The sequence below is a fragment of the Akebia trifoliata genome, chromosome 1 (assembly GCF_017979445.1).
Source record: "Akebia trifoliata isolate Shusen 1 chromosome 1, ASM1797944v1, whole genome shotgun sequence".
NCBI lineage: Eukaryota > Viridiplantae > Streptophyta > Magnoliopsida > Ranunculales > Lardizabalaceae > Akebia > Akebia trifoliata.
The window spans coordinates 28,341,898-28,366,542 of NC_141375.1; the positions used below are offsets into that span (position 1 = coordinate 28,341,898).

At 34.2% G+C, this 24,645-nt stretch overlaps 2 protein-coding genes across 3 annotated transcripts; one reads left to right on the plus strand and one right to left on the minus strand.

Moving 5' to 3' along the window:
* Positions 1 to 8,927: 8,927 nt before the first annotated feature.
* LOC147411464 (transcription factor ILR3-like) lies at positions 8,928 to 14,540 on the plus strand. Its single transcript, XM_086448932.1, has 5 exons — positions 8,928 to 9,176; positions 12,896 to 12,958; positions 13,118 to 13,195; positions 13,284 to 13,446; positions 14,036 to 14,540. The coding sequence occupies exons 1-5, from the start codon at positions 9,046 to 9,048 to the stop codon at positions 14,300 to 14,302; spliced, it is 702 nt and encodes a 233-aa protein (XP_086305058.1). The 5' UTR covers positions 8,928 to 9,045; the 3' UTR covers positions 14,303 to 14,540.
* A 587-nt stretch (positions 14,541 to 15,127) lies between these two features.
* LOC147411465 (sulfite exporter TauE/SafE family protein 5-like) lies at positions 15,128 to 24,644 on the minus strand. Of its 2 annotated transcripts, none has more exons than XM_086448929.1 (4): positions 23,761 to 24,644; positions 16,350 to 16,484; positions 15,957 to 16,097; positions 15,128 to 15,709 (listed from the first exon to the last, which is right to left on the minus strand). In XM_086448929.1, exons 1-4 carry the CDS (start codon positions 24,568 to 24,570, stop codon positions 15,485 to 15,487), a joined length of 1,311 nt encoding a protein of 436 aa, XP_086305055.1. In that variant the 5' UTR covers positions 24,571 to 24,644; the 3' UTR covers positions 15,128 to 15,484. The 2 variants fall into 2 exon arrangements, with proteins under 2 accessions (XP_086305055.1, XP_086305053.1); XM_086448927.1 differs by having other exon boundaries at positions 15,128 to 15,788; positions 15,952 to 16,097.
* Between the last annotated feature and the right edge of the window lies 1 nt (position 24,645).

Below are 24,645 nucleotides of genomic sequence, written 5' to 3' on the forward strand. Positions count from 1 at the left end.
TGATTTTTTGTGAGGATGATCTTCTCATCATAGTGACCATCCTTGCAAAAAATCAGCTCAATCCAAAACCTCTAACCCTTATTTTGAAAAACGAAAGTTTTCTTATATGTTTTTTCATATGGCCCTTGAACCTGACCCTTTTTCAATAATCTCTTTTCAAGTTTATTATCTCTGCTCTTCAAACCCTTTTCAATAATGACCCCCCGCAACTTTATTATATTAATATTTTTTCCCACTTACCCTTTCAACTTTATTGTTTTTTTTATTTTACCCTTTTATTGCCACAGGGTCTATTTATATTGCATGACTACTAAGAAAGGAAAATGCTAAACTGACTTTGAAAATAACGCTTGCGCCAGCACTGTGTGCATAAAATCAAAGATGCTTTTCCTCGAGATTTGAGTGTTGTACAATGGAGGAAAATCGATGGTTCTGTGCAAACACATTGCTGAAAGCAGTGTCACACAGCTAGGGTTGGCCCGATATGACCTGGCCGCTATCCACTGGGTTTGAGTTTAGTAATTTAGTCCATTTAGTTATCGATCAGGGCTAAGCCCGTTTTATTATAGAGCCAGTTTTGGGTTTTTAATGTAGGCCCGTTGGGCGGCCCAGCCCGCTTACTATGTTAAAATATATTACATAATAATTTTTTTATGCTATTGATACAACAACCAAAAAAAAAAATTAATGGGGTTGACCCGGCCCACTAAGTGGACTGGGCTTGGACTTAGGTTTTATTTATTAAGCCTAACCCGCTATCTAGATGGATTGTATCGGGCCAAGTTTTTTAGCTTTTAAAAACTTGGCCCAGCCTGGTCCTTGAAAGCCCTAAGCACGGCTTGAAAAGAAAAAGAAAACACTTTCCTCACCAAGGAAAGTTGCCTGGTTGCACCTCCTCGTGACATCCAAAAACATGATCAAAGGCCATAGTGATATATATAGAGGACAAAATTTGAAGAACTTTCAGAAAAAAAAAAAAAAAAAAAAGAAATCTGGATGGGTAAAAATAATCTTAAAATGTTATTTTCAGTGTTGAATTATAATTTTAAATTTTGGAGTTCGGTATCCATTTTCAACACCTTAAGTCAAATCCAAAAAAGATTTTTTTTTTTCGAATCTGAGTTTTTCCATGAAATCCAGAGGCTGTGGTGCTGGATTGCTAATACTAACCTCTATCAAATAGAGATGGGTTGAGATGCTACTGATTGTCAAGAAAATTGTATTTACCCCTAAGAAGGTTATACAAATCTCGAGGCTCTCCACCACACAAATGGTTGAGATGCTACATATTCCCAAGTATCCCTAGAGAATGTTGTGCTACTCCTTAGAAGGCCAATCCTGTCTCTTCGAAGGAGAACCTCAACCTAGTGGCTACAAAAGTCCTTTTTTATAAAGGGATTTTGTTAACGCGTACTGTAAGTCTGTAACTGCACATGTTAAGATGTATTTAAAACACCTTGAAAACAAGCATTTTAGAGTATTTTTGGTAGGACAATTTTTTTTAAAGAACATTTTAAGCAAATGATCATGAAATTAAATTGGTGTCGTTGGGTAGGGACTTGGGATAACCATTCTTTGTTTTTCATTGTGACGCCCTTCATTTTGTTTTTTTTTTGTTTTTTTTCCACTTTTACCTCCATCTCTTTCCCAACATCATAGAAACACATCACCCAAAATTCTGAGTTTCGAAACTCACAGTGCTCACAAACTCCTTAATACTTGCCGCATCGAGTATAAAAGGGTAGTTTTGTAAATTACAAATGCCATTCAATACAGATGGGTACATGTGATTGGTGGATCCTAGATTTCTGTGAGCAATTTTTTTTTCCCCATATAGGCTTGAAGTTGTCATCAATGCGATCAAACTAATATTTTTTTTTTCTTTTATGCCAGCCAATTTAACTGGTAAAGTCTTTCGGTGATGATATCAAATATCAAATCCTAATAAAATGGTATCAGTGTACTTTTAAAACTTGGCATACCAATTACTAATGCATTATAATAATAATACTTTTTTTTAATTTGGGCTTAGATATTAGACTCATAGCTCAGATGATTTTATTTGGGTTTAGAAGTTGGACCCATAGGCCATAGCTCAGTTGCTTTGACACATTGCAAAGCCACTTTAAGGTTGTGGGTTCCATTAAAGTCCAGCTTACTCATAAAAATAAAAAATAATCCATTTTTTTAGAGCAAAAAAAGAAAATCAATCCATCTAGGATTGGAGGCCGAGAATGTTAATGTGCACGTAGACCAACCTGAACTCAATGTTCATTGGCTCCATTTCTTTGAAGAATCTACAAAAAGAAAAGAAAAACTAGAAAAATGATAAATATAGTAAGAGGAATAGAGGATCTTTGAGCATTATCGTTCTTATAGAATTTAAGAAGGTTGAAAATCCAGATGTTGTTGCAGCTAAAGTCGTTGCAGGGATTTTACGCACACATGTTGAAGTATTTGGACGTAATTTTTTTATTTTTTATTTATAGAGAGATTCTATGGCACACTAACATTTACTTAAATGTTTATGTCATTGATGTATTATATAAGGCAACATAATTTTTTTTTTTGAGAGATTCTATTGGCACACCAAATTTTGCTTACAACACATCAATCCTAGGAGATTAAAGGATTACTTGTGTAGATTAGTGTATTATATGTAAACGTTGAGCTAATAGAAGCTCTCAAAATTTTATATAGAGTGTGGTACACAATTTTTGTTTAAAAAAAATAAATAATAGCAATTTATGGTAAAAATAAGCATATTTTAAACAAACGAATCACATGGGCTTGATTTTTTTTAAACATTTGTTTGAGTAATCATTATTGTTTGTCATGAAAACCAATTCTCTAAAGATTTTATACAAATTTTAAACAGAAATAAGTATCAATCTTATGATTAAAATATATTATTGATTACATATTTCATTTACAAGATTGTAGCAAAAACCATTGATTAGGTCCATATTTGTAGCAAATGGACTCATGTACCCAAGGTCACGAGTGACAACCATCGGAACAATCCAACTATTTCATCTCCCATGTTAAAGTTATACTCTCATAATTCGTTTTTCAAGAGAATATAAATCTTTGGAAATATGGTTATGAGAAAATGAACTCCCTAGAAAAGAATAAATTCCACGTAATATTAAAAAAAGTATTAATTTATTTTACTTTTGGAAGTTGGAAGTTGGAGTGGGAGTAATCGTGACTTGTGAGACATTTGGAAGTCGGAAAAATCATTTTCTTAGGTAGTGGCGGGTGGAGAATCATTTTTCTGAAAAAAGGTAAAAAAAAATTGAATTTAACCAGAATTCATTTTTCCGAGAAAAATCTACAATCATACTTTTAAAAATTGTATTTTTCAGCAAAAAGATATTTTTTTACCAATTTTACATATGCAATCATTCATACCCTTAATTTGAAAGCATAATCCACACCAATGTTGTAAAATTCGATTAGACAAAGATGCTTATTAAGTTGAGTCAAACTTATCAAAATACATACATACCCACATGTATTTATATTTATATTGGGTAATGTTAGCCTAGCTTCCAATATTTTATTGGGGCATTTGGATTCCCCATACATATAATGTTGCACGCCGAGTCACCTCAAAATTCCATCGAGACTCGGTCGAGTTCTAAAATTATGGTCCCACTCGGTGGCTACCATGTAATTTTAGTAAAATAAAGGGGTGGCATCTCTGCATCAAAAATACAAGTCAAAAAAAAAACCTTGATCTGGCAAAATTCTTCTTTTACCTTTGTCCTTAATTGGCTTCACGTGATCAGCAAACCCTCTCTTTTTTTTAACCCTAAAAAACAAAAAAAAAAAAAAGAAACCAACCAAACCACCCACTCACTCACCCTCGACTGTGTCTGTAACTTAATCTTCTTCTTCTCCTTTGGATTCAAAACCATGACCAGAAGAAGAAGAAAAAGAACCCAAACCCATCTCATTCTCACCTAATAAACCCACCAAACTACAAAACCAGCTTTGATCTTCGATTTCTCGGTACAAGTCAAGAAAATGTGTTATGTGGGAAAAGCTACAAAGATATTTATCTTCGCCATTGCAGTTCTAGTGGTAGTGGGCCTTGTTTTGGGCTTTGGAGTTTTCCGACACGGGCTTCAGAAGAACCACAAGTGTTCCGGCGACGCCTGCAACCCTCCCGTTTTTTCTGATCCCATTCCGGCGACTCCGGCAACTACAACGGCATCTCCGGCTCCTCCGGCGACTACGACGGCCTCTCCGGCGCCGGTGTATAACACCCCTCCAACTCCGTCCGTAGTTATTCAAGGTCCAGTGCATGCGTAGTACGTTAAACTGGTAGTCCGTTTCACCACATTATCATCGCTTTTCTCAAATTAATTTTTTTTCCTTTTAATTTCTCGATGGGTTTCTGGTTTTAACGGTGGTTTTGTTTCAATTCTGGTGTAGTTGTTTGGGGAGTTGGAGTAGATTTTGTTTTTATTTATTATAAAATGGGCACTTAGAATTCCCAAATTTTCTAATTCATCCCTGACGATTTATTAACTTATCTAGGAGTAGGTGCCAGGTGGACACTATACATTTATTCTCAAAATCACTAAATTGCCCTCCAATTCGCCCCATATTGATACATTGAACTCATAAACAATTCGTTGCTAGGGATAAAATTATGTGAGAGGGTAATTTTGACATATCACTTCCTATATTTATTAAACATTTGAGATACCCTTGGTGTTTTATGATTTCGAGGGCATGCCCTTTCTACATAGCCTTATATCAGAGACCAAGATAAAATGACCAAAGTAACCCTCCATCCATCATATCAAATCCCTTGGGGCTTAAAAAAATGTTTTTTTGTTGGGTGGTGGGTGTTCTAGTTGCACCACTAAGTAGTTGTTCTTTTTTAATAACCTCTATTTTAATTTACTAATTGCACTTCATTTAAGATTTTACTCTTCTCTACTTCTTTAAATTGTAAACATGCTTATTATAATATCAAATATTTTTTTATAAAAATTATTGAATCAACAATAATTTATGTGAACATGATTGAAGAAGAATAAAAATAAAAATAAAATAATATTTTTATTTTGAGTGCAATCATCCAAAAAGGAAATTTTTAAGTAATGAAGTGGAATTGGTAGTGGGTGGTGTGCCAATAATTAGTCCATTCAATAAAATCCGTACATTAAATTTGGCTTGGGCTTAGGGCCAAACAATATCCCAATGCAGATCGGCCTAAAGTAAATGATTTTGTAAAGGTTGCAACTCGTTCTAAAGTTGCACAATGTCATTGTTTTATTCTTCCTTGGAGAGAGAGAGAGAGAGAGAGAGAGATGTGGACTAGTAAGAATGTTATAATAATAATTAAAAAAAAGGTATTATTAAGATTGGAGTTTAAGGAGTGATTTGTGATCCGCAAGTGGTTGCTCCATTTTGTAAATAAATAAAATTTATTATGACATAGTTTATTTGTTTGTTTTTTTTGAATCGAGGGTCTCTTGGGGGTCTTAGAGCTCTTGGGGGTCTAATCCTCAAGGCACATACAACCCCTTCCCCCATACACATTAGGTAATTTTTAGGATAAATTCCTGAGGGTGCTCCCTAAGAAGGGGTTCAATCTCAAGACCTCTACATCCTAAAGTGTGACTTTGGCCATCTTACCCACCCTTGAGAGTTATAAATTTGTAGGTTTACTTTCATCTCTCTCAGTTTTTCAATTAAGATGAAGATTGGACCCCCCTTTTTTTTTTTAATGAAAAATAACTTGTAACTTTAAATGGGTCGAAGGTGCAAAATTTTATATTTTTTTCAAACTCAAAAATCAAGTCAAAATTTCTTGAGCCCATTGGGATTGGGATTGAGTTTCAGCATATCCAATCCTAATTGACTCGACTTCGTAAAAGTTAAAGTTGTGACGCTACCCATTTGGATACAAAGTAGGAAATAATTATGGGAGAAAGTAGTTTTGGGAAAAAATACTTTTTAGAAAGTAAGAATTTTTTTTTTTAATGTTAAATATTAAAAAAAAAAAAAAAAACCTAAATAGTTAACTTTTTAACTCTTTAAAAGATTTTGTTTATCAAGGGTGATGGTATTGGTCAACAAGGATTATTGTTCATCATTTCACAATCTTTCATCGGTCAAGCTTGGCATTGAACTCATTAGAGGGTTTCAAGAGGACTAGTGATCCATTACTTGGAAGGGGACGGTTCAAGGATGGAGGCCTAAAAGAGAAAATTTCCAAAAGTATTTTGTAATTTCATTAGTATTATCTAAAACCTTAATTATGTTTTCTTGATTTACATGTGTGTAAGTGCTTCTTGATTTACTTTATTCTTTTTTGTTCTTAGATTGATTTTTCTAGATTTACATGTATTTTTTTACTTGTGTCACTATGTTGCTCATTAAAACTTTTTTATTTGTAAAGGATTTGAACTAATGTTTCCATTGTTTACAATTGGATAATGCTAAAGTAACTTGACGAAAAGCATCTATGGTTCCTACACACTTCCATGTCAGAAATGTCCCCCACAATGTTACTCCTGCATGATTTTGTACAATTTTATGTGTGGAGGTCAATTTTGTGGTAAATCGATTTCCATCATGATTTCGTTATTCAATCCACAAAATAATAAAAAGATATGGAAAATAAAAAAGATAATGATTTTTTATGTGATTGGCAAACATGCCTATAACCACGGGTTTGGGGAGTCATTTCACTATAAATCACACAGTTACATGGCCTTCTTATCTCCCATATGTTTTTCCCTTTTCCTGTACACTCTTTCCCCTTTTTTTACAATGACCTTAAGGTCTTTTAAATAGAAAAATCCTAAAAAGAATTGTAACCCTAATTAAATTATAATTGATCATATTACTTATTACCTAAATTAATAATTACATAAATAGGGAAAGAATCCTCTTAAATTGATATTCCTTTTTATTAAGATAGAGTAATCTTTAAATGATACCATATGTCTACCTCGGGATAAGTATTGATAATGTGGATGAAAGATCCGAATAAGAGACAATTTTATCCTTCCACAATATATGAAAGGTTGAATGAATGTGGAGAATTTATGAAATTGGGGAGAGAATGTTAAATAGCACCACGTATCTTTGGGAGCTTATCTTTTGTGAATGTTTTAGATTCAATTTATTCATTACTCCTTAAGTTGGGGGGGTGTTTGTTTGGTATAGATTTTAGAATCTCATTATTCTCTCTAAATCTGATTCTAAAATCCAATGTTACATTTTGTTCAAAGTATAAAAAGTAATTCCTCAAATCAGAATTGTAAATCAAGTAACATCATAAGACGAGTTTACATTTCTAGATTTAAAAAACAAATGGTAGTGTTGGGGAATGCATTAGAGGGGTGCTTTTCACACTCAGACCCTCTAAACTGCTTCTGATTCTGATTATATATTTTGGTATGATAACATCTCAAATTTTTGGCTTTCTACAAAAATCATAATCAGGAGGAGGAGTCGCTTATGTCTATTTCTTACTTCTAACATTTACCAGAATATGACAGAATTTATAGTTATAATTTTCTTAAATTTGGAACGCACCCCAATGTAGACAAACAATATGCCGATAAAAAAAAAATTGTAGACAATCATTATTCATATTTTTTTTATGTGATCCACCCCAAATGCAGCGAAAAGCTCACGGATAGGGTGGGCCCAGTGAGTGTGCAAAGTTGTGCTTTTATTGTCTTGGGGATATCAGAGCATTCAAAGACCCAATGTCTACAGTTCACGACATCATCGTCTTTGCCAACGTGTCATCTGCAAGGTTTCTCATTGGTTTAGGAAGCAATGCTTATTTCACCTAAAAAGTAGCCATCTAAAAGTGGGCCCACGATGTTTGTAATAGAACCCAATTCCAAATCTGAACCAAGCACTCGGTCTTTAATCACAATAATAGAGTCACCAAGCACAACCCGGTATATGTTCTCTTCTCAATCATCCACAGAAACCGAGTTGACGCGTTCGAGTCATAGCGTCTCAGACTAATCAGTCAGTTAAAACTTAAAAGTGGTTAAATTGTTTTTATTAATTTAAATAATAATTATTATTTTATTATACGAAAGATTACTGGATAGTTGAAAAAACCTTTGTTTATTTTATATCACTAACATCAAATCCAATTGACTCATCAGGATATTCCGCCCACTCAATCCTCTTGGATCCCAAGTAACTCATCCCCACAATAATTTTAAGACTGTTGTTGATAATATGGCTCAGACAAGCAGCATACTCAAATGACTCCATGACGTTAACAAGTTTGAGAATCGTAGATTTGTATGTCTTGTGAGACACGATTTCTTCAAAATACATTTTTTTTATTATGGAAAAGTGCAATCATATATCTCGAGAGTATGCCTCTTGGTGATTCATATTATCATGACTCTAATTTTAAAGATGCCAACTTCTTAAAATATGAGAGTATCGATGACACAACTTGGGTTCAAAACCCATATTCAACGACTCATTACTGACCACTAATCTCATTTTACTAGAAATATAATTATAACTTTTTGTTAAGGTTATAAGGTATCTAATCATAAAATCATGTTTTTCAATTAATAATAAAGATTATTGCTGAAGTGACGATGTGAAAGTGTCTATGATCATACACTTTCATGTCACAATGTGCGATATGGGGTACAACCTTGAGGTCACTCCAGCATGATTTAATAATAAATATTTAATTTACTAAGAAAAATTAATTACGCTAGTGTTTACGAAAATTTTTAATATGATATTTTATTTGTTTTGACCGATCTTCACAATATCAGACTAATTAATGTGGCAGGCGATCAAATTGACCATCTCGCCCGAGACCGAGATGACTCTGCCGGGTCATCACGGTTTTTGAACGAGTTCTCAAAGTAGCCATCGATTTCTTGCCTTTGTTTCTTGATTCCCTTTTTCATCGAAACCACCCCCCACATCCTTTATTCCTCCCCACAAACAGGGAACCCCTCTGCAAATCTCCGGTAAATTCTGCCTAAAACCTAGGTTTCAGGCGATCGATCGAATATGGATTCATCTGAAAACTCAAATTGGCTCTTCGATTACCCCTTGATCGACGAAATTCATGTCCCCTGTGGAGAATTTCCGGCCCCAGCCACCTGGTCTACACAACCCTTGAATAGTTCTGCTAATGTCAGGTGTGTTTGATTATACTGCTCTATAGGCTTTTAATTGTATCCTGAAGCTTTGAGAAAATTAGGGTTTTTTTTTTTTGGGTTCTATCTTTGATCCTTCTCTTGTCTATTTCATTGTTGTGAGATTTTTCTCTGTTACAACAGTTCAATCTCTTTATCCATTTATGAAACTTCATCAAAAACGAATTTTCCCTATTTGACATTCATTTGGAATTCAGTGCTATTGAATCCGTAAGATAGAGAGCACAATTTAGGTCATTTGGGGGTAGAATCAGAGCCAGACATATTAACAAAGTTTGGATTCGGTAATTATTTGGTGGGGGTTCAATTTAGATAAATTTGGGAAAGTTGCGTGGAGTATAGGACTGATGTTTTTGATTTGTAAAAGCCCCCTCTTGTTCTTGGCATTTGAATGTTGAAGAAAGTAAAATTTTTAAGGTGAAGAGTAAAGATTTTGCCATATTCCGTGATTAACTGCTAAATCACCAATTAATTTGTTGATTTTCACAGCTAGTCCATTATTTGGAGAATTTTTTGACTCGGCTCTGAATGAAAATGAAGTTGTTATACCGGGGTGATCTTGTTATAATTCCACATTTTTGATAGTTTCTAAAAGCAAATACTTTAACTCATAGTAGTTTACAATATACCTAAACCAAATATAATTTTTTTGGGTACACTTTCCATCATTATGTCCAAAACCTGGTAGTACTCCTTTGTTCAGGTACGGCACTTGATCAATAAGTGGTATCTCATGTATAAAAAGTTCTCAATTGACAAAGACTCATCCATGCTATATTCTAGATCTATCCTACACCAGTAGTGATGTTTCCCTATAAAGTCCAAACTTCAATTTTACCCTGGGCTTGCAATATTTTCCAGCCTTATTTAATACTTTTTTTTTCTTGATATCTGAGAGTTATGAATGGGAAGCACCGAAGCAGATTATTTGTGAGTAAAACCGTTAAAGCATGGAGGATTTGCAACTGAAATGGTTATCCCCATCCCAGGAGAAAGTCTGGGTAGAAAAAAGATCATCTTTTGTAAGGGGAATGACATATCAGAGTGAACAAGAAGGAAGGATTTGGGGGCTTGGTCAATTTAATGTCTTTCTGAATATGAAACAAGCCATATATTTACTTATCAAAAAAGAATAAAAAAGAACTATATATTTCTAAATTAGCAACTTTGGGGCTAGGCCATTCAGATAGAAAATTCTCTTGATACTTCATTGAAGGAAGAAAAATATTCAAGGATATTTGAAGATTAAGCACGATGTTCATTACACGAGATGGTATCCACGTGTTTCTGTCTTATGATACCATATGTAATGGTCCGACAAGAAAGAAAAATGGAATTGGTATGGATATCACCATCATTGCAATTGGAGCTTCTAGGGTTCTCTGATTCATGTGCATTCCCTGTTTGCTTATTGTTATCAAGCTTAAATATTTCTTTTTCAATCTAATTGCCTTATCATGCAACCGTACTATTAGGCTCTGAGTTAGCAAGGATATGCATAAACTAATTCTATCATTATGTTTTTTCTTTTTTCAATTTTTGGTAACACAATGCTTCGTGCTAATGATGATGTTTTGCACCTTTCCCATAAGTTGATATGTGGGGGGGGGAGTGTATTTTGTCTTAGAAAGCCCTGATTGGTAGGTTAGTTTGTCTCAAGAAATATAGTTGATTTATGATAAATTGAATGCTTGTTGTGGATTTGGAGACGTAGGTGGTTTTGAGATAAATTAATATGCATCATTTTAAATATGAAGAAAAATCTTGATTTTTTGTCTGAGATGTAGCCAGTTTGTTTATTACTTCAGGAAGGGAAATATACTTGGCTAAGGGGATACATTGATTTCTAGAGGTCTACCATCAATTTATCTCTATATATATGAAACACCTTTCCTTGAGTCCTTACAGTTTTTACCATGACCATTTTCCACCATTCCCTTGGGAGTCCCTCAGAGGACAGAATATCACTACTTAGTGACTAGGAGCGGATAGCCTCTTTCTTTTTCTTGGTGGCGTCTATAGCGAAGAACACCTGATCGAACGAGGGCCGGCCAGGGATTGGACTGGACGGCTCTTGGTTTTCAATTCTTGAGCTTCGCTCCTTCACCAAAGAGAAACCCAAAAGACTTGTCGTTTCTTCCTCAAGTTATTTTGGTTGCCTGACTTATAATTTACAAAGCCTAGTAGCCGGAAAGTGCAAACATTTTGTAGGGTTTGGGGTTGCTCCCTCTGCAAATAAATGTCGCATAGAAGAATAAAACAATATAATGGAGGAATTATAATTTTTACGTGATCAATAATGAAGAGTATTTGGGACAAATAGTTGACCTAATACATTAAGACAAAGTCCCAATCTCATTACTCAATCATTCCAAGAGGACAGAAAAATTGAATAATTGAATAAAATCATATTGGGAAGAGTGGAATTGAAAATGAGCGCTTTATTCGAATAGACTGCTACCATTTATGGGAAGGAGGAAGTGAGGTCCATTTCAGGGATGTATTTAGCATGATGGTGGAAGATAAATAGAAATTCCCTCCTTATGATAACGAGAAAAAAATTAGTTGGAAACAAAATCAAGAGTGAAAACTGCTCAAGGAGGGGGAACAAAAACACAAGTCTTTTCCATCTCATTGCCAATGGTAGGAGGCATGCGAACCATACTTCCAAGATTGTTTTGAATGGGCTTTTTGTGGAAAATAAGTAGCATTTGAGCAAAATAATGGTTGGTTTTCATAAGAATTGCACATTGCTCTCAGACCTACTCTTGCATTGCTAATTTGCCATTAGCGGTGTGCTATAAGGTATAATGAAGGAGGTCTTGGACTTGATGATTTCCCCATTTGAAGGAGCCTTTGGGGAGGGGTGACAGATTCTCGATGGGTGTTTGATAATAATGGGTGTAACGATTTCATAACTCGCCAAGGGTATTAGTGATGTGCTATCAACTATAATGGATGTGGCCTAGGACTCCTTGATTTCCCCATTCAAAGGAGCCTTTGGGAAGGGGTGACAGATTCTTGATGGCTTTCTGATAAGAAATGAGTGTATTGATTTCATAACTCACCAAGGGGAGCCAATGATTCTATGTAAAATAAACATGGAAAAGGCACACAATGTCAATAGTCCTTCCTAGTTTATATGATTGGTAGACTGGATGTTGATGTTAAGTGGAGCAAATGGATTAAGGTTTGCATGTTGGTAACTTCATTTTGGTTTTGGAACGGGTCCTTGACTGGTTGCTTCATTCGGTATACGAGCTCACCATTTTCTTATCACTCCTTGAGTTTGTAATGAAGTTGGTTGGATACCCATTCTTGCTTTGTAATCATTGACATTGTTCCTTGGAAATTCGAATGCATAAAAATCTGTTTGGCCTTCACAGTTTAAAGGTTATCCCTTTGGTTTGAGATAATAAGATAATTCATAATTTAAATATACATTCACTTGTTCTTACCTGTTCTTTAAAGTGGAGTAGAAAGCTATATTTCTTTGTATCCCTGATTTTTTTCCCCTCTGTTTTGTCAATGAGTCTGAGTGGTGTATTTTCAACAGAAGTGCTTTAGTTTATCTGTTCTTGTCAAATAAATTGAACTTTAGGTTAGCACGCATACTTATTTGTTGCGTATGTGATACTCTATTTATGTATTTAATTTTGGTTGTTTTAACCCTTTTTAATGGTTTATCTAACTGCTCTCAGTGTGGACATTGATGGCTCCTTTGGGGATTCAGATGGCATCAAAGAAATAGGCTCTCGAAAACGGTACATAGCTTCTTTTTCTTTGGCTACTTAGTTAAAAAAGGAACACAATTTTAAGATTGCTGGCTTAAGTTGCTTCATGCTTTATATGCAAATACAAATTGCATTTCTTGGGATTTTAGAATCTTTACCTTCATGATTTATGTGGAATTTCTGTTATAGGGTGAGGTCTGAAACATGCGGTGCATCTGGCTCCAAAGCATGCAGAGAAAAAATGCGAAGGGATAGGCTCAATGAAAGGCATGCTTGCTCTAGCTTTTTCATTGTCTTTACTCATCTACTCTCTCTCCCTATCTCTGTCTCATATATTCTTTGGCATTATCACAAGGTTTATTGAATTGGGTTCCATCCTTGAGCCTGGAAGGCCACCCAAAACAGACAAGGCTGCTATACTGAGTGATGCTGTTCGCATGGTTACCCAGTTACGGGGTGAAGCCCTGAAGCTAAAGGAATCAAATGAGGATCTCCAGGAGAAGATTAAAGAGTTGAAGGTGGGACCCAGGTTTCACTTAGTTATTCTGTACCCCTCTTCCGTTGTTTCTTTTACTCTGTATTTGTTAAACCAGATAAATATACCATTTTGACTTACCTGAGTCAATTCGGTAAACAGTCATGTAATCATAGATTTTCCCTTGACTTGGTTGTGACTTGTCCTTGACTCAATTTTCACCTGACTAGGCCTTGACATGCCATGATTTAGCCTGACTCAGGCATGAATCCGTCCTAACATGGCCTTCATCTTGTTTTTGACTCATGTTGACTTGGATTCGGATTGTCCTGTTTGTCTGTGTTCTTTTTATATCAACATTGGATTATCTGGATTGTCACCGAGGTTTAGAAACATGTTTTAGACGAGGTTTAGAAACATGTTTTAGACGAGACTAATATATTGGTATCAGTTTACTGGTTTTTTAAATAAAGATCATGTTTATATTTAGACTACAGTTGAATGGGTATTAAAAATATCTCGTTCCAATTTGCATGTTTCTCCAAGAAAATTGGATTGCTTATTATTATTTCTTGATAGGTATCATCTATAAATTTTTTCCGTTGTTAAAATCAAACACTCCTTTTGTGTAGGTCGAGAAAAATGAGCTTCGTGATGAGAAGCAGAGGCTAAAGGCAGATAAAGAGAAGCTGGAACAGCAAGTAAAAGCAATGAGCGCCCAACCAGGCTTCCTGCCTCACCCTTCAGCAATCCCAGCAGCTTTTGCTGGCATAAACCAAGCAGCTGGAAACAAGATGATGCCTTTCATTGGTTACCCAAGTGTCGCCATGTGGCAGTTCATGCCGCCTGCTGCAGTTGATACATCACAGGATCATGTTCTCCACCCCCCAGTCGCCTAAACTGGCAGTCGTCAATGTTGGTTGGTCTGAATTTGCCGTTCTTGGTTATTGTCATTTATTTTGTTTCCGATTATTGTTTTTGACGTAGTTGTTGGAAGTTGGAAAGACTAGGGTTTAGGTGGGTGACTGATGTTTTTGAGAAACTGGGAACTCAATGTCATTGCTGCTGATCACTTGTAAATCTCAATAAGCAGACCTGTTTACTTACATGTTCACTTATTGGGGTCTTCGATACTTATTTTAGAGCCGCCTATGCTGTTTTATTGTTGCTTGGTGGGAGGAAGAAATAGGCTCCTATATGCTGTGGAATTTCCTTGTGTTTTGCATGCCAAACTATACTGTTATTATGGATAGGCAGTTTGTGATTATATTTATGTAAAACAAGAACATTTAACTAATGTTTCTTGAGCTAAATTATCTTGGGCAATTGTTAGACAGCTTAGCCATTTGGTAGTAGTAATCGATTTAAATGTTGGATACAGTAGGCATTATAGGGGGGTTGTGAAAAATGGAAGAGATGAGCCCTCATTTCTGTTATATATATATATATATATACATACATTACACAATTGGCAATCTGATCAAGTAAGAGGAAAGTTGAATTTAGACCTGTCTTTCTTCCAGGGAATCAAAAGACATCTGTTAATTGTTCTGTTTGCGGGAAAGATTAATGGTTTGGAACCCTTAACTGCTATCACCTTTTAAATCTTGACAGTATAAAAAAGCCTCGAGCATCAACTTCTACTAATGGTCTCGACTGGTCAGGAACATTATTGTACTTAATCCGAGCCAGATTGACAGGTTCACCAAGAACTGATCTTTGTTGGTAATCGTTGTTGAAATTGGTAGAGGATGAACTGCTTTTGATTGTATTGGGATCAACTAGAAATAGATCTAACAACAATCTGGTCAAGTCTCTCCATCAATTATTTATTGAATCTGGTCCTTATTAGATCGAGTCAGATTTAACACGTTACACAATGCATATAAAATATAGGTTCACAGATCATATAATTACATAATTTATAATATAACTAGATTTTTATTCGCTGGATTGCCATTACATAAGGTTGGTGATCGTGGTTCAGAGATTTATAATAAGAGGTTCTTTCTTTTGGAATTTGATCCTCCAACATGATTATTAGGATTGACAAATCTTCTTCTACCTTCTTAATGTTGTTCTCAACAGGGTAGTCTGAATCCCAAGTATTTCCCTCTTGTATAATCCCTCCAAACATCCAAAGCTCCAATGCTTGTAATCAGAACTGTACTCAAAGCCATCACAGTGCCTAGAGAGAATATGATGAGGGAGGCCCTACCATATTTTAGTATTGCTCTCTGTAGTACCAACAACCCAAGTATCGAAGCAATGAAACATCCAACTGTGAGCATAAGGGCTTCATTTATCTGACTCATGCCCAACAATAAATACTGAGCCGCCGACATTGAAGAAGAAAATAAAACCATGAATGAGCAAGTAGCCGCCGTTACCTATGGTCTCAGGAAAGGGATGGTCAAGATAAAATGTTTGGTTCTTAATTAGCTAAACTCTGAAAAATCATTGATCCATGTTGTCCTCATCACAAGTTTGAGTATGATCGTGCCTAGAACAGAGAAATAATAAAAATTTAGGGAAACAAAGACAAGAGGTTACCTCTGGTGATAATCCGAGCTGAAGAAACATCGGACTCATTAGCATTCCACCTCCTATACCAAAAAGTCCACCCAAAACTCCTGATAGAAGTGCCACCATCGGAAAAATAAGCTTGGACGAGGGAGTTCGGACTCTTTCCTCCTTAATGAAAAACATGGAGTCAAGATTGTTATTTATCTTTTGTTTCTTAATGTGAGGTAAATCAAATACCATAAGAGAATTCTAAATGAATGACTAATCGATTTGGAGGGAGTCCACAAGGTACAAAATGTCTAGATTTCACCCCATTTAGATATTAATTCAGGCCTATTGTTGATACAAAATGTAGAAAAATAATTATTTCAAAATTTCAAGAGATTATGCATGGATCCACACAGTAATAATTGTACATACCAAGTGATTTGAAGTATGGTCTTGAGGGCTTTCTCTCTCGTGTAGAATCCACACAGTAAAAAATATGGCGAGAGGAATTTGGATGAGCGAGAGGACCCAATATCCATTTCCACATGGCTCTATGTGTAGTACACTCTGCAGTGAAATCAGCAATGGGTGTATTCCTGGATAAGCAATATAACTTGTAATGAAATTCAACAAATTTCATATATATATAATTAGTGTTGAATTCGCTTCCCTGAGATAACATACGATCATGATTACTCTCGTATTGTACGGGCATTTACAGAATAAGCAACGCTAGTTTTTATTTTTTATTTTTTATTTTTATCTTGGTCTTATAGTTGATGTATAAATCCAACATAAAAAATGGGAAATTTGGTGAAATAATTCAAATACATGGTTTTTTCAAACCGATGATCTAAATGCTCTCTTCTTTAATCTCTAATAAAAAACTCTTGATATATATATTTACAATCTGTAATCTTTAACTTTTAGGGATAAAATTTCACTCTCACCTTCAATCTCAAGATTTTGTCTCCTTCAACCTTCAAACATCAAGAGTAAGATAGGAATTTTCCTATCTTGCCTGCTATGTATAATTGGTGGGGTATTACATGTACCCAGGGATTCGGGTGGGATATTATGCTCTAAGAGGCCAGTTGCCTCACACCTACTAATTGGCCTAGGGATCTGGAACCTCATCATAAAAAATAAAAAAATAAAAAAAAAAAAAAAAAAAAAAAAAAAAAAAAAAAGAAAAAGAAAAAAAAAATGATTTTTGTGAAAGTTGAAAATAGACTCTTTTGGATAGAAAAATTTAAGGTTTTTTTTTTTAAGGTAAGCCTTCATAGATATCATCATTGACTAGAAAAATCAAGAATTTTGCGAAGAGTTTAACGATGAAAAAGGTTAGGAGATATATCACTAATTTGAAAATAAAAGGGTTATCTCAAATATTCACTAAAACCATAAGGACTACATCAACCCCTGGAAAAGGGTAACATTGATTTGTGAGCCTGAATCCAGACAAAATTTACCACGTCGAAAGAAACGAGGGCTTCCTCTCTCTTTACATCTCATTCAAGATGACTATGTCACAAATTAAAACAATGCAGTAAAAGATGTTTCACTTGATGCATATATGAAATTGTTACTTTTTCAAGATAATATTTTCCCTTCATTTGAGTATGAGCTCAAATTTGCATCCAGTTAAGCATCTCCATATGATACTAGTCCAATCTCTTGATAATAATTCGTCATCTTTTGGAAAGATTGAAAATTATCCAAACAACTCTATCGGATAAAATACTAGAAATCGACTTGAGAGAGGTATTTATAATCTGTCTTTGTATGCCAAAAAAAAAAAAACTGTTAATTTAGAAAGTATCCAACCGAATCAAGTAGTACTTGTGAGTCCAAGTGCACAAGCACAATGTTTTCAATTACATATATAATAATTACTTTTGCCTTGAAAGTTTAGTCCCACTATGCCTATGAGAAGTGCTTTTCAAGTACATATATAAAGAATTCTTTTTCTAATTGAATTAAGAGATACTAAATTATAGGTGTTATTATTATTGTTTGCACTCGTGCAAATGCATGTGCACAGTGCACTTATGACCTTTACATGTCGTTAAGGAAATGGCGCTTAGTCGCTTAGGCATGATACCTAAGGTAGCCTTGGTTATGACGGTTGTTAATGTCCAATTTTTTCTCATCCTTACTAAGGAAATGGTGCTTAGGCATCTTGCCAAGGTAGACATGATTAGGGTTTGGGTAGTGTTACTAAGCCCATTTTATTATTAGATTGAGCTTGGCCTAATTCATGTTTAGGGTCTGGCTCGGGCTTGGACTTGACATTATAAATTAAATTTGGGTAGGCCACCCTGTAAGTAGGTCCAAACATGTGTGGGTGGGTTCAAGTCTAGGTTTTTATTTATGCGTAATTTAGTCTTACCTCCTATAAAAATTGGTGAAATTAGTGATATCCCCCGCGAAATACAAGATGAGGTCTGCAACCCTTGACTTTTGTTGACTTGGTCTAATCGTTAACAACGTTTGTTTAATTGACTTTCTAAAGTATGAATACTAAAATTACCCTTATACCATTCAAATTATTAAAATGCCTTTCGTTTATTTGACAAATCTTCATATTTTAATCTAATTGACATTGTTTGATTGAATGCATTTGGACCGTTTGATTGAAAGGTAAAACCTAACATCATCTTCTTTGAGAATACGAAAATGTTTGGTTTTTTGCATTATCGCACCTATTGAAGTTATGGTTATTGTTGGATTATTACCATGATTGTTATGGTTATATTCGTTAGAGCCATTATTTTGAAAACATACCATTAAAGTTTTGATTTCGATTTTGGGTTAGATCAAGTTCAAGATTCCATATTTCAAGTAATTGGTGAAAGTTTATACTCTTTAGTGCGGTCTTTTGACATCAAGACTTACGTTTTCAAAGAAGAAATTAAGTCAAAAAACTGTTTTCATTTTGTATTACCCATGAGTGCGGGGGGAGGGAGGAGGGTAAAACTAATATTCATATTTACAGGAGGGTTTTTTACTAAATTCATTTTCTTCATTGTTTCATATTTTTCTTTCGATTTTATTTATTTATTTTCATGTGAAGATTCTGAGTATTGGGGGTCAAAGAATACCTTTGGGTTAGGAGGAAAATGATGAGATTGAGATGAATACGATGACATTAGATCGAACAATACGAAATTTGATTGATAACTATGAAAACAAGTTGAAAATGATGAGTTTTAGCTTCAAAACGACAATATGTAAATTTAGATCAATAAAAAATAAGATTGAGAACGATTGAGGTTCTCATGACTACGGTGTTTAGAGTGATTAGATTGAGCACATTCAAGTTGTTTAAATCGAATGACATTTTTGTAATGTCAACATTGGAGTTTTTTTTTAGATATTTTACCATCTCAGTAAAGAGACTCATGTATTTATTAACAATTTGACCAGATGAATGAAAGTTCAAGAAGTAAACCTCGTCTTGTATTTTGCCCATTTTATAGAGTGATTTTTCAAAATACCCTTTATTTATTTAGCCGACCATTAGATGGACCAGGTTTTGGCTGAGATTTGAAACAGGGACAACCTACTTAAGTGCATGTGTGGGCATGCAAATGCAACTTTATTTACTATTACTTATAGTGAAATTTGCAAACCTATATCACAACTTTTGATTCTGGTTCTTGATGATTCCACCGATCAAGAACCTCAATTAAAAAAAAAAAAAAAAAAATTAAAAGATTGGTTGATTCTATGAGAGGGTGCATGCGTTAGGAATTTATAAATAATGGTCGACATTTCTTCAAGATTTTCATCATATCTTGAAATTTTCCCTACTTTTTTATATATGATCTAATCTAACTAATTTTAAAATTTTAAGCTAATACTCACCAATGACATGAGTCCACTTAAAAAGTAAAATAAAACATAGATAAGGTACAAAAATAAAAATAAAAATAACATAAATCTAGGACTAATGAAGCCTAACGCACTATCAAAATCTTAAAAAAGTTTCCGCACTCATACACAGAAGTGACGCTGACACCATATAATAATGGAAAATGTGCATAATTGCAATCATTCTTATTTGGATTGAAGAGTAAAGGTAACGGGATACCACTTGTCTACTCTAACTAATAAAATTTGTAAACGTGGCTTATGTGCAAATTAGAGGGGATGTTATCTTACAAGGTTACCATTGTGATTTCTAAAAGAAATGAGGGTAAGATTGTCAAAGGAAATTAATTTAAACACACCCTAAATGTTTGAGATATCCTTCTATTTCAAATTGATGGTAAGCCTATGCTACGAATTGTGATAATGGCAAAATAATGGAATTATTGGTGTTCAACCTCTTTTCAAAAATATTTGATTTTTTTCTTTTTCCAAAACCCTGACACTTTGATGTTAGGTTTGATGACAAGATTGCTACATGTTATCCTGTGATTAGATTAATTTCTACAAAGTTTTTATCTTATTTAATTAAGAAATAAAAGGAAGATAAAAGATGACTTATGGATATATTAAAAAACAAAATTTAAGATATGATTTAGGCAAAAAGTTGAACAGTAAGTGTAATTTAATCATTTTCTATTATTCTATCATAGGCGACCCCACGGACAAAGTTTATCATAATTTAATTATGAAAACAATAGAGGTGTCCGTATTGAACAGGATGTGGAGTGGGTGTGAGAATGATAAAAGCATCAAATTCAAAATTATCTTCAGGTGGGGAGAGTATTATAAGTATATGGAAAAGGTTGCATGAACTGAAGAATCGTGTAGAATCTAGATTGAGATCCTCATTTGTGTTATTTGAATTGTAATATTGGCCAAAATGACAAATCATAGTTCTAGAATTGATGATTTATTTGTGCTAAAAAAAATTGGAATTACTTTGAAAATAGACACTCAATGTACTCTCAATTTTAAGATTCATAACCAACCAAGAAAAAAATAGTTTTCTAATCTTTTTATTTTTATTTTTTATGTTTATGATATTTTATGCACTAAATTCATGAGGCATGCAATCATATAGATATGTGGTCCTTTACTCCAAATATATACCCAATTGTCTATCTGCTTTGCTTTTGTCATCAGTTACTATGTCTTATTAAAATAGCATAACTGCCTATTTTCCAATTTAAAATTGACAAAACTAATCTATACGAAACTAAATCAATCTTTTATTTACATATACCATGCATGTCCATTGCTTGCTTTCGCCCCTTGATATAGCTGGACTAGTATCACAAGCATTGTTACTCACACACTCTAACTGTTTATAACGATTCTTGATTAATAGTATATCACATATTACTAATAAATATTTTATATATTTCTAACAAATGAAATTCTTCTACTTGAAATTTTTTATATGAATTACATAATTTTTGCTACATTTTTTTCTTTCTAATATTACTTCCTCTTTGCCATAATTACCAAAACTTTATTGGAATTATTGATTTTGTTGATGGATCAAGTCTAAAAGCACTCGAGTGAGGAGCGAAAGTGGGAATCCTAATTGAAGAACCTGAAAAGACACCATCACCCTCCTCCCGACCACCCACACAAGTCTATATATATATATATATATAACAACGTTATTACGACCCTTATTACGACTCACATTGCGACACACCGTTTTGTCTTATATGGGCAAAAATGTTTGGAATGGGCTTATTTTTTGTGATGATGATCTCTGTGATGAGGGGATCATCCTGGCAAAAAATCATCCCATTCCAAAACTTCTAACCCCATCAAAATTGATTTACAAAAATTGAACGATCTATAATTTTTCAACAAAAATTGGACGGTCTAGAAGTTTCATAATGAGCTGATTTTTGACAAGGATGATCTCCTCACCATAGAGATCATCCTCACAAAAAATCAGCCCATTCCAAACATTTTTTCCCATATAAGACAAAACGGTGTGTCGTAATGTGAGTCGTAATAAGGGTCGTAAGAACCCGACCCATATATATATATATACATGGATCAGGATCCGTGTACACACATATATATCTACTCATATATCTACAACGTGTTTTGTCCTATATGGGTTAAAAGTTTCGGATTGAACTGATTTTTGGTGAGGATGATTTCTATGACGAGGAGATCATCCCCAACAAAAATCAGCTAATTCTAAAATTTCTAATCTCATATTTATGAGTTGAAGAATCTTGGACTGTCCATTTTTCGTAAATCACTTTTGAAGAGGTTAAAACTTTCGGATTGAGTTGATTTTTTGTGAGAATGATCTCCTCAAATCAACTCAATCCAAAACTTTTAGCCACATAGGACAAAACACGTTATAGATGTATGAGTAGATATATGTGTACACAGAACCTGACTCTCTCTCTCTCTCTCTCTCTCGCTCTATATATATATATATATATATATATATATTCTTTGCTAAGCAAACAAAGATATATTGAAAGAAAGCCAAACATAAATTACAAAATTTTGATGTTTGGGTGATTCATTTGATCTCCAACAAATGCCTTAAAAACTTAGTGCACCAACTAGGAAATCACTTACACACACATACACAGGCATTTTCTTGTATTTTATGAAGAAAATAATTTTGATTTAAAGAAGATGGAATGCAACACTGCTCAAGAATTTTTTTTTCGGTCTTATTCTTGGGATATGGAACTGATGGGTATGTAGTTTTTCAATTATTATGGAAAATACTGAAGTGACATTGCAAGTAACATTATTTCACACATTGCTTACGTGAATGTGTGTATATAACCATATATACTTTTCATCGAGATATGAGTGAGAAGCATCCATGGTTCTGTGGACACCAATATTTGAAATGATGTCAGTTTTAATGTCACTCTAGCATGACTCACGAAGTGAAATCAAAATTGGAATGGAAACCAATTGGTATGTTACTCTTAGCATCAATATCTATTTATGAAAGAGTACTGATTTTCTAACTCAATTTGATAGAATAACTCAAAAATTCACTGACGTGGCATATGCAAGAATCATAGAATTTTTCCCTTAGGATGCACAACTGCACATGTTTATGGGGATGCATAATTGCGTATCCTGAGGAAATTTACATTTTTTGAAATGCCACATCTTTGTGTTATTCTTTCAGAGTTGAGGTAGAAAATCATTACTCTTAAGAAAAAGTACCTTCTCAAGTCAAAATTTCCAAAAGAAAGATAGTCGTGTCAAATTAACGGTAAAAAAAAAAAAAAAACTCAAAACAAACTTGCTGACGAGGCAGTGGACACAAAATCATATTTTTTTGGTTTGAGATCCATTAACTCCTAAGAATGACTCATGAAGAAAATACATGATCCAGACACCTTAAACACAAAATTCAAAAGTTGAGATTTTATCTTGATAACACAAATCTCAAAGATACTTATCCCAAGGATAAATCTCCATCATTGGATTTTGTATTTAAAGGATTGGAATCATATGTTTTTTTTCAGAGTCAATCTTAGGAGTCAAGCGATCTTGACCCATATTTTTTTCCTCAACATACATAAGGAAGAAATCAATAGTTCTGTACACTATCATGTTAGTGGGTGTTTTTTATTTTGAGTCACGCTCGAGTGACATTAAACCCAACATTGATTCACACATTGGGGCTTGTAGAATCATAGATGCTTCTCACACATATCTGATGAAAAGCATATATGGTTGTGTACACACGTCCACGTAAGCAATGTGTGAAATAATGTCAATATCAATGTCACTTCAGCATTTTTATTTTTAATTTTTTAAGTCAGTTTATCATCATCCATCTCAAATATTCGCCAGTATGCAGTAAGGATCCATTAGTATTAACACACGCACAAAAGAAACAAAAAGAAGGTAGAGAGAGAAGAAGCCTTACCTGTCCATCCCGACCTCCACGTAGAACATGAAGCACAAAGAAAGCCAACCATACCAAAACAAAATTCCCCAATTTCTTCCATGGAATCCCCAAACTAGTCTGTCTTTTCCTTCCCAAAAGATGCTCTTCCATGCTTTCCTCACCTCCATTTCTATCACAAATCCCATCTCTCATCAACCCATTCTCAAAATTACAAAACCCATTTTCTCTCATCTCATCTGATTCTGCCTTCCAACATAACACACCAGCTTTGCATGTTTTATAAGTAGAAAAAGCAAGAAAAACTGTAAACAGTATGGTGCTCAACCACTCTGGAAAAACAAAGTTGCAGATCACTCCAACACTCACACCCAACAACATCATTGGCTCTGATGAAAGTGCTACATCATAATCTAACAAAGTCTTATTACCAAATTTAGGGCATTTGATACATAAAGTGTAAATAACATTGGCAACTGAACCTCCTGTGACCATGAAAGCTGAGAAACTTGAAGCTGTTCTAAGATCTAATCCTGCAACTATATTCAATATAGCGATAAATATACCACCACCACCAATCCCACCAGCAGTAGATATAGAGGTAGCCACAAAGCATAGGAATCCTGCTAAGAAAGTATGAAATTCTAAGGTTAGGTGGGTATCTGTTTGGGGTTTCTTCCATTGAAAAACATGGTTGATCTTGATCATGAACAGGTTGAGATTGCTTTGATGATTTGAGATGGGTTGGGTTTCTATTGCATTGGAGTAATTGAAATTGACGAAGATGTATAAGAGGGTAAAAACCCATTTGTTAAAACCTTCTCCTTTCATTTGGAATAACTGTTTTGGTATTTAAAAATCTAAAACCATCTTTCATTTGTGCTCTTTATATAGAGAACAAATGTG

Excerpts from the sequence above, each read along its gene's own strand:
- LOC147411465 (XM_086448927.1), bottom strand. The coding sequence starts at position 24,570 with ATGAAAGGAGAAGGTTTTAACAAATGGGTTTTTACCCTCTTATACATC. Across the intron at positions 16,485-23,760 it reads GTGGAGGTCGGGATGGACAG|AGTGTACTACACATAGAGCC; the intron begins GTAAGGCTTCTT and ends ATTTCACTGCAG. Across the intron at positions 16,098-16,349 it reads ACCATACTTCAAATCACTTG|GAGGAAAGAGTCCGAACTCC; the intron begins GTATGTACAATT and ends TTTTTCATTAAG.
- LOC147411464 (XM_086448932.1), top strand. The coding sequence starts at position 9,046 with ATGGATTCATCTGAAAACTCAAATTGGCTCTTCGATTACCCCTTGATC. Across the intron at positions 9,177-12,895 it reads AATAGTTCTGCTAATGTCAG|TGTGGACATTGATGGCTCCT; the intron begins GTGTGTTTGATT and ends AACTGCTCTCAG. Across the intron at positions 13,447-14,035 it reads AGAAGATTAAAGAGTTGAAG|GTCGAGAAAAATGAGCTTCG; the intron begins GTGGGACCCAGG and ends CCTTTTGTGTAG.